Source organism: Gastrolobium bilobum, unplaced genomic scaffold, assembly GCF_033153095.1.
Source record: "Gastrolobium bilobum isolate Gb01-03AN ecotype WA unplaced genomic scaffold, APGP_CSIRO_Gbil_v1 utg41733, whole genome shotgun sequence".
Taxonomy (NCBI): domain Eukaryota; kingdom Viridiplantae; phylum Streptophyta; class Magnoliopsida; order Fabales; family Fabaceae; genus Gastrolobium; species Gastrolobium bilobum.
Genome location: NW_026895357.1, coordinates 32,557 through 41,626, shown reverse-complemented (window position 1 = coordinate 41,626; position 9,070 = coordinate 32,557). Strand labels below are relative to the sequence as shown.

Genomic DNA, 9,070 nt, shown 5'->3' with positions numbered 1-9,070 from the left:
TTAAATTATAAAGGAACGGAATTATTTAAGTTATCAAATAGCCCATTTAATTTATTTAAGAAAAAGACAAAAATGCACATGTAGTTGTTGTCCCGAATATCTTTACCAAATACATCAAACATTGTGTGCATATACACCGTCTAAAAAAACATAATTATTTTTTAAGAGAAAATTAATGTAATCCCAAAGGTTTGGTGTTCTTGCTCATTAAGATTATTATTCACTATTAAATAACTATTGGGTGCATATATATGTAAAGAATTAATTTAATCTAAAAACTTAAGTTAATCCAAAAGCTTAAGTTGTTGGGCGAGAATATATATTAATAGTTTTATGTTTATCTAAAATATCTCCTCACATGAGAGCTACTGGATTTGAAGGTTGGACAATGCACAAACCTACCTATTGTGCTCGGGCGGTAAAAATCGAACCCTTGACACTGAGGCTTTTATACCATGTAAAAAATAAATTCAACCCAAAAGCTTAAGTTATTGGATGAAATTATATTAATGATTTTGTATTTTTCTAACAATATATATATATATATATATATATATATATATATATATATATATATATATATATATATGGATCAGGATCATTTTACACCGATATAAGATTAATAAGTCTTCCATCACATCTCAACCGTTGATTTTCATGCACCCAACGGTTATAATTTAGGAAGTTATACGAATTAATTGATACTAAATAATCATTAATTGCACTATAAATACCGATCGATGATTTTCGTCATCAACGATTCAGATGTGGTGTAAGATTTGCTAGTCTTATACTGGTGTAAAAAGAATCTGTGGCTATATATATATATATATATATATATATATATATGAGGTAGGATCCTTTGACATCGGTGTCAAATTTGAAATTTGACACCTCATATGAGAGCCGTTAAATCAAAAAAGATCAATAGTGTCACATGCTTACAAATCAGAGTCGTTGATTTTTTTTGATTTAATGACTCTCAGATGAGGTGTCAAATGATCCTACCTCATATATATATATATATATATATAGGGGTAATGGCTCACATTAAAAAAAATTTGAGCCATTCGATATAAGTGGGATCAACGGACAAGATTGTTGTAAAATAATCCTGATCCATATATATAGAGTAACTTATACTGTTGTAAAATAATATATATATATATATATATATATATATATATATATATATATATATATATATATATATATATATATAATCCCATGGTTGAAAAAAATTGAGGATATATTTATAAAATTTTATTAAGATTTGATCGAGTATCGTATACTGTTATGTTAGAAGTTCTTATCTAGAAAAACAAAATTGGAAAGTGGTTTCTATATCTGCAATATTTTCAAACTTCATTGCTACCGCATATAAGTAAAACTAGTTGAAAAAAGAAAAGAGCGTGTCAAATTTAGAAAAATAAATATTCCATCTTCACTTTTTATGTTTTGCATTGTGACATTCTTATGGATACTAAACAAGATAGTCCAATACATTAATCCAATCCTTGGAGGATTTTTCCTTGATATATGTGAAAATAAGAACATAAAAGGGAAAAATAAAAAACGTAAAAGTGAACAACAAAAAGAACTTAAGACTGTGTGCTCTGGGCTCTGGCTATGATGCCTCCTCTGTACACTTAATTTCCCTGTTTGTTTATGATAATCATAAGACTTACCCCTTTTGGGTGTCTCTTGGCCACAAAATAAAGGGAAGGATTGATCTCCCTTTATTTATATATTTGCTATATGATCTCTTTCTTCATAACTTTCTCAAGAAAGTTTAAACCAATTCAGATAGCTTTGAAACGATTCTTTCCATATATAGAAAGTTGTATCCATGCAATGGTTTGCTTGCTTCTCCTTTTTTGTTTGAGTGGTATTTATTTCTTAGGATATAATGTAATGGGCAAGCCATTTTGGGGAAGTGCAAAAGGTCCATACTGAATCCCATTTTTTGCACCTACCACAGACCACCTGCACAAAAATAATAGCAAGTACAATTAGAATCATTCTAAACATTTTATCTTTGGAACATGTCTCCCCACTCAATGCATATGAATGACTAAGGTTGCAATGTGACTGTCATTGGTAATACACAAGTTTACAAACCTGTACTTTGTGGTCAAATGATGTAGAAACACCAAAATCTCCAACTTGGCTAATTCATTCCCAGGACATGCATGGGTCCCATTGCCAAATGGCATAAATGTATTGGCTTTTGGAGCAACCTGGCAAAATAATTAACAAAGTCTGAACTTAGAATTACATATGAATAACAACTAAAGAAAAAGGTAGAATATGCATAAGTTCTGCATAACAATTACCTCAAATCTTGAAGGGTCAAATTTCTCTGGCTCTTTGAAGTTATCTGGACTGTGGTGTATGTTTCTAAAAAGTGGTAACACTTTCCACCCTTTTGGTATGAGATACCCTGAAGAAAAGTAGTCCCCAACCCAAAATCTGTGAGCCCAAATAAGAAAAAGAGAGGAATTCTAGGGTAAAAGAAAAAGGTATCATATCAGATTTGGTTATTGACCTTGATATTCAACGTCGTCCACTGCCTCTCTGAAAGTAAAAGACAAAATTGAAGCAACTCTTAGAGTCTCCTGTATGACCCTTGAAGTTATTGGCATCTTTTTTGTGTCTGCCCAATTCAGACCCATTTCTTCTACACTTTCTTCCTTGCCCTTCAATATGGACTCTTGCTCTTCCTGCAAAGTCACAATCAAAGGAGTCTAAGATTAAGGAACACAAAAAAATAAATAAATAAATATCTAAACTAATTTAAATCCTTTTATAGTTTTTATACGCAATCTTATATTTACATATTTAAAAAAAAAAACTATTTCCTGAATTTAAATTTGAGATCTTTCAATCACAAATTTTGCCTGGATTCGCCCTCTTTAAATTATACTAACCCAAAAAAAAAATTCCAATTTTTTTTTGGCATTAACTTAAAACTTTACTTGATGAATCAGTGATTACATATTATAAAAGGTAGGACCCAGATACTTACTGTCACAGCTTCTAGAACGCTGGGGTTTTCATCAAGGTATTTGATAATCCACGTAAGCACAGTTGCAGTGGTGTCACGAGCAGCAAAAATGACACCAATGATGTTATCTGCTATCTGTTCATCTGTGAGGCCTGTTTTCTCACCCATGAATGAACCCAACAAGTCATTGTAATCTTGCTTCATCTTCCTCCTTGTTGAGATGATTTGTTCCAAGATCTGAGAAAGCTCTTTCCTTGCCTTCATAGCCTTGTGGAACAGTGTCCCTGGAAGGTTTATGGGCATTGAGTTGTACCCTTTCTCAAGTGTGTAATAGCATCGTTTCAGATCCTCTCTGTAAAGAATTTCATCTTTCCCAAAAATTGAAAGCAGAGCAACATGGAACGTGAACTGCAAAATCACCACAACAAAAGAAGAAAAACCCATCATTTATTTACTAAACACACAATAGAAAATCAACAAGAAATTGTAAACAGAGAAACAGAGGATTTTACTCTGTTTTGTTCTGTTCTGTGTACTGTTTTGAGGGCTTACAGTTTTCATTTCAAGGAAAGTGGTGATCAACTTTCCTTCCCATGATTTGAGGCAAGTTTGGGAAATGGATTCAATGTCAGAAACAACGTTTTTGATGGCTTCAGGCATGAAAGTACGAAGAACAAGCCTCCTAAGGTTAGCATGGTACTCTCCTTCGTGAAAGAAAATTGCTTGCTTCCCCAACATCCTTTCTTTGCTAGCAGGAAATGTTGGTTTGAAGAGTTGAGCTTTGTTCAACACAAATTTCACTGCTTCTGGGTTAGAAATCATCACACAAGGACAACCAAGAATATGTGACTTGAACATAGAGCCATACCTAAATATAAAAAAAACGAATGAACAATTAACCAAAGTTCAAGAAGTGCTTATTATGTTAATGCAAGTGACCCATTAGTTTGAAAGGGTTCATGATTTGAACCTCTTGATTTTTGTAGCAAAGAAAACATTTGGGTCTTGAGAATACATTTGGAAGGTTTCTCCTATGTAAGGCCAACCCATGGAACCAGGTGGGAGTGGTAATTCTCTACCTTTGGAGGGGAAGAAGAAGGATTTGATGAGTGAGTTGAAGAGAACAATGAAGAGAAAAGAAGCAAACAAGTAAAACATAGTGCTGAGCTCCATGTCTAACATTTAGTGTGAATAGGCTTATGCAAATTATGGGTTAATAATGAAAGAACAAGTTGTGTGACAAAAAAAATCGGAGCTTTGAGGTATTTATAGGCTCTTTGAGTTAAGAGTGGAATGATCCGAAGCAGAAAGAAAGAGGAAAGAAGGGATGTTTTCAATTACAGCTCGATTTCCACACACGGAATCTCTCTCCAGCTCATTAGTGTTTTTGGTTTAATTTACTTGTATACCTCAAGAGGCGAGAGAGAGAGAGAGAGAGAGCACGTGTCTAAAGAGTGCATATACGGATATACATGATTGAAGAGTTTAGAGTTTGGTCGAGCGACCCTTAATTTAGACAATGGCAAGCACAAACCAAAAGGGAAATTCAAGAAAAAAAATAACTTCTTTTATGTTCTCTTTTCCGTACTAATTTGGATTTTGTTTTGGACATGATTAATTTATATTGGGTGTAAGAATAACATGTATAATATTTAATTATTAATCACTGATCTGTTTGCATATAATTATTCATATATTTCATAAATGAGATTGTTGATATAAATAAATTATTAATTAAAATTAAAAGTGTAATTTATATCGGTATAAAATGATTATGTTATTTTTGTCTTTTTTATTTTTTTATTTTCCAAGAATGTCCTTACTCGTTTCTAAGACTAATCCCCCTCATAGGACATAGCATGAAGATTTTTACCGCTGACTTCAAAATATTTTGCTAAAAAATGGAACCAACGACCTTTTTAATCACATAGCCCAGTTACCAATTGTGTCAACCTTTGGAGTTTTTTTTTCTTTTTCTTTACATTTTAATGCAATTGCATGGTGTTATTAAAATCGGTCCCGTCGAGGTACTGGGTTACTGGTTCAATCAGTGGGTCACTGGTTAAATCGCATGATCCGGTTATTATATATAAATTTATAATTTATCTTAAATAAATTATAAATATACTTATATAGTTAAAAAAATAATATAAATTCTAAATATTTTAATATAAAAATAATAAATTATACATTATTTTTTAATCAAGGATCAAACAAACACATAATGCTTGTTATGTTGGTGTTTCAGGTTCTGTAAACGACATATCTAATTATCAAATCAAAATTTTCTACATAGTGTATAACTAAGATAATATTAATATTGTAGGTATATAACTTATGCAAGTTAACAAGTAACAGATCACTTAAATATGTCAATTATGATTTTTTTTTGGAAAACTTTTTTTTTTTGAAAATATTTTTTTAAAAAAACCCAGGCCGGGTCACCGGTTTTTCACCAAAACCGGCCTGGTCGCACCGGATCGTACCGAGTCTGATACTTGATCGATCCAATGTGATAACCAGACCGGTCAGATGACCGGTTCACCGGATTCCGGATCGACCCGGCCAGTCTGGTTCGGTTTTCACATCATTGCTATTAACCCTTGTTATGCGCTTTTTTATTTTAACAACTCGCCATGATAGGTAGAAGTAAATATTTAATAACATCGAATCCACATGATCCATTTTTGGATTTTGATTAACCTGAGTTTTGTGTTAATCAGTAAGAAAAAATGTTTGTCCTTTTAAAGGATATAATTTTATGACATTTTAAATCTTAATTGTTGATTTTCGTTAATCAACAGTTATAATTTATTGAATCAATTTTATTAATTAATTAGTAATTCACAATAAATAATAATTGTTAATTGACCGAAATCAAAAGTTATGATATAAAATGCCACAATACCCTTTAAAAGAATAAATATTTTTTTCCCTATCAACAAAGTTTGGGTATTAGAATTTTCTTGAAATGGGGGTTGTGTGTGGTTTTAGCATCTCAGCAATGTACTGAGTAGGTTTACAGTTGCAAGTTGAGCATTCACATTAATTAGGCTGCACCCACCTTTCATGATTCATTCATTCAGATTGATAAGTAAAAGGTCTTGAGACTCTCATGGTCCCAAATCACAAAGTTCTATTTTCTAAAATAATTCTATTCAATTTTACTAATTTTTTACTGTTACTAATATGATCCTTTTGCTAATGGAGATTGGTTTAATGGAAAAAGATTAAAGCATTTGTAAAGTTCTGGTAAGTTATTGCTAAAAAAACATTTTAGTGTAAGTTTTAATGTAAGTTCTCGCTAAAACCTATAACATTTCATAATTTTTAGTATGAAATAGCTTTCCTTTTTTCTCAACTTTCTTTAAAATGAAAATATTGATTGCTTACATATCTTCTGAACCTGTGGCACAATCCTCTCCCCCATGACTGTGTTGTCAACAATCCGCACCAGCTCCCCTTGTTTTCCTTAAGAAAAAAACAACTTTGATTGTTTAGAGAAAAAAATGATATATGTGGCCTGAACAATCCACTTTTCTTTATTTGCAAGTGTAATTATATTCACTTCCCTAATTAAGGCTTCTATTTTTGTCGCCTCTCTTAATTACGAAGAAAAGTATTAGATAATTGGAATTCTGTTGCTGAATTTTTTTTTTTATGAACCAGAGTTTATTGCCTTTCTATTGTTGGGTCATTCCTCCTTTAATACTGTCCAAGGTTCAATGTTGTCTTTTGTGAGGCTTAAGAAACCCCTGAACATGACAGTGCAGAGGATAATGTGGTTAATTCCACATATAATGAGGACCATGCACAGAATGATGATGGGGTGAATTCGGATCATGAGATTTCACATGATCATGGGGTTAATTCGGATCAGGAGATTTCACATAGTGATGGGGTGAATCATGAGCAAGAGAATGCAGAGTGTAACATCCCGTATATATCCGATAATGTTATCATACTATCGTATTAAGCTGCGCTTAATTAAAAATTTGCGGAATATATTTTTCTTTCCAATTATGATGTCATTATCATATCAACTTGCTTATTAATCAATTAATAAAATATCGCCTGTATGCAATTGCAATAAAACAGCTAACTGAAATACCTCAATAAATAAAACAACATAAAGTATATCTCTAGTCACGGAACTACAACACGTAGACCGGACCAACTATCAGTTTATACAACTCAACTCACAAGTACTAACAATATAGTGGCATGTAGGGGTGGTAAACGAGCCAGGGGCCTTTCAGGGGCCTTTGGCTCGGCTCATAAAAGCCTGAGCTCGTTTAATAAAAGCTCGTGTTGGAACCAGGCTTGGACTTGTATAAAAGCTCGTTTAATAAAAGGGCCTCATGCTCTAATTCAGAAGCTCGGCCTTAGAGCCTCCCCGGCTAACCTAGTATATAAATATTTATTTATACATTTTATACTACTTGTAATAACTCTCTCTCATCAATTTATTTCACCCCATTTTATTGGTTTAACAGACTTTTTGAATGATTTTTTTCTATATTATGCTATTTGGATATATATTGAATTTATGTATATTTATGAAATTACTAGTGTTGTTCTATATTATCCTTCATCTTCCTTCACACAAACAAACCCACAAAAACTCATTTGTTCCACTGTGCACTGCTCGTTTGTGTCAATTTATTTTTATTTTATTTATTTTATTTTTTATTTTTGTTGGCACTTTTTTTATAATGGGCTAAGATAATATAACATGTTATCTACCTTCTCTCACTTTAATTTTTTTATTTATTGTAGACTTTGTAAATTATTTCTGCAAATTGAAAGCTAAAGTTTCTATCTGGAAATTGATTTTTTGTGGAATTCTGTTCTTTTATTTTTATTCTTTAACATGCTAACAGGCTAAGACAGGCTTCACACAGGCTTTTATTTTTTTGTAAATAAACCAGGCCACAGGCCAATATTATATTCGTAACAGGTAACAAGCTAAGGCCAGTCGGACACGTTTAAATACAGGCTTGGCCCGTTGAGATCAAAGCTCGGCTCGGCTCGGCCCGTTAACACCCCTAGTGGCATGGACAACTCCCATGCTCACCCAAATAAGGCAACAAAGCCCAACATAATAATAATGCGGAAAACATAAACAGCATCCAGTCCAGTCATGCTAGCAAATAAGCAGTAATATCATAATCAGCTAAGCTCTGGCCTCCTGCCGCCAGAGGCATCAGTCACCATACTACCTGAACCTGAAATAAGCATTCCCCAAACGTGCGGTGAGATCTCTAAACAAGAAATCTCAGTAAGACAAGGGGTCCTCAAGGATCTTCCACCCCAAGCTCACTTACATGTGCAATATAAGTTCAAAAGCAGTTTATCATCATCAGTTCTAAATCAGTGCAATGCAGCAGATAATCATGTCATGTGTGTCAATAATATTCTACTGATTAGAGAAATGCAGGAATACGTCTATTACCCACACAATATGCAAGACGCTACTTGCACCCACCTACAGACTCACCATCTTGTATGACGCCACATACTCAGGCTTACCGACTAAGTAGAAACAACACATACATATTATAAGCCATTGCACATATCAGCTCAAAAGCATTTCAAAATATCCAAAGCATGTAACACAGCATGCATATAACCACATCCCCATGGGACATAGTGGAACCACAACATGCCTAAACCGAGTACACGAAAGCTTACCTTGCAAGCTAACACCCAAAGCCAAGAGTCCACAGCTCAAAGTCCAAACACAGCAGATTCACAATCTGTTATGGACCAACAATACATCAACAATCATACTCTACAAGTATACAACATAAAGACAATGCCTTTTCATTACGTTTTACGTCTTAAGGCTTCTCACCAAGCCATAAGCCCTTAATCACATGATTCTGACTTACATTAATTAATTACAGAAGTTCAACTTCCTCAAACTAGGGTCCGCAAACCCATAGATCAGTTCTGGATGAACAGTACGCTACTGTTCCTCGCAAACCAAGAATATCCGGATATTCCACGGGGACATATCCGGATATCCAATATCCGGATATCACTCTGGCTATATCCGGA

General features: G+C 33.3%; 1 protein-coding gene across 2 annotated transcripts; it reads right to left on the bottom strand.

Annotated features, from left to right (window-relative positions):
- Positions 1 to 1,498: 1,498 nt before the first annotated feature.
- Positions 1,499 to 4,403, bottom strand: LOC133306897 (abscisic acid 8'-hydroxylase CYP707A2-like). Of its 2 annotated transcripts, none has more exons than XM_061507291.1 (7): positions 3,978 to 4,403; positions 3,560 to 3,875; positions 3,029 to 3,415; positions 2,549 to 2,723; positions 2,337 to 2,443; positions 2,108 to 2,240; positions 1,499 to 1,972 (listed from the first exon to the last, which is right to left on the bottom strand). In XM_061507291.1, exons 1-7 carry the CDS (start codon positions 4,187 to 4,189, stop codon positions 1,893 to 1,895), a joined length of 1,410 nt encoding a protein of 469 aa, XP_061363275.1. In that variant the 5' UTR covers positions 4,190 to 4,403; the 3' UTR covers positions 1,499 to 1,892. The 2 variants fall into 2 exon arrangements, with proteins under 2 accessions (XP_061363275.1, XP_061363266.1); XM_061507282.1 differs by having other exon boundaries at positions 1,499 to 1,986; positions 2,122 to 2,240.
- Positions 4,404 to 9,070: the final 4,667 nt, after the last annotated feature.

Excerpts from the sequence above, each read along its gene's own strand:
- LOC133306897 (XM_061507291.1), bottom strand. The coding sequence starts at position 4,189 with ATGTTAGACATGGAGCTCAGCACTATGTTTTACTTGTTTGCTTCTTTT. Across the intron at positions 2,724-3,028 it reads GCGTTCTAGAAGCTGTGACA|GAAGAGCAAGAGTCCATATT; the intron begins GTAAGTATCTGG and ends GTGACTTTGCAG. Across the intron at positions 2,241-2,336 it reads TTGACCCTTCAAGATTTGAG|GTTGCTCCAAAAGCCAATAC; the intron begins GTAATTGTTATG and ends TTATTTTGCCAG.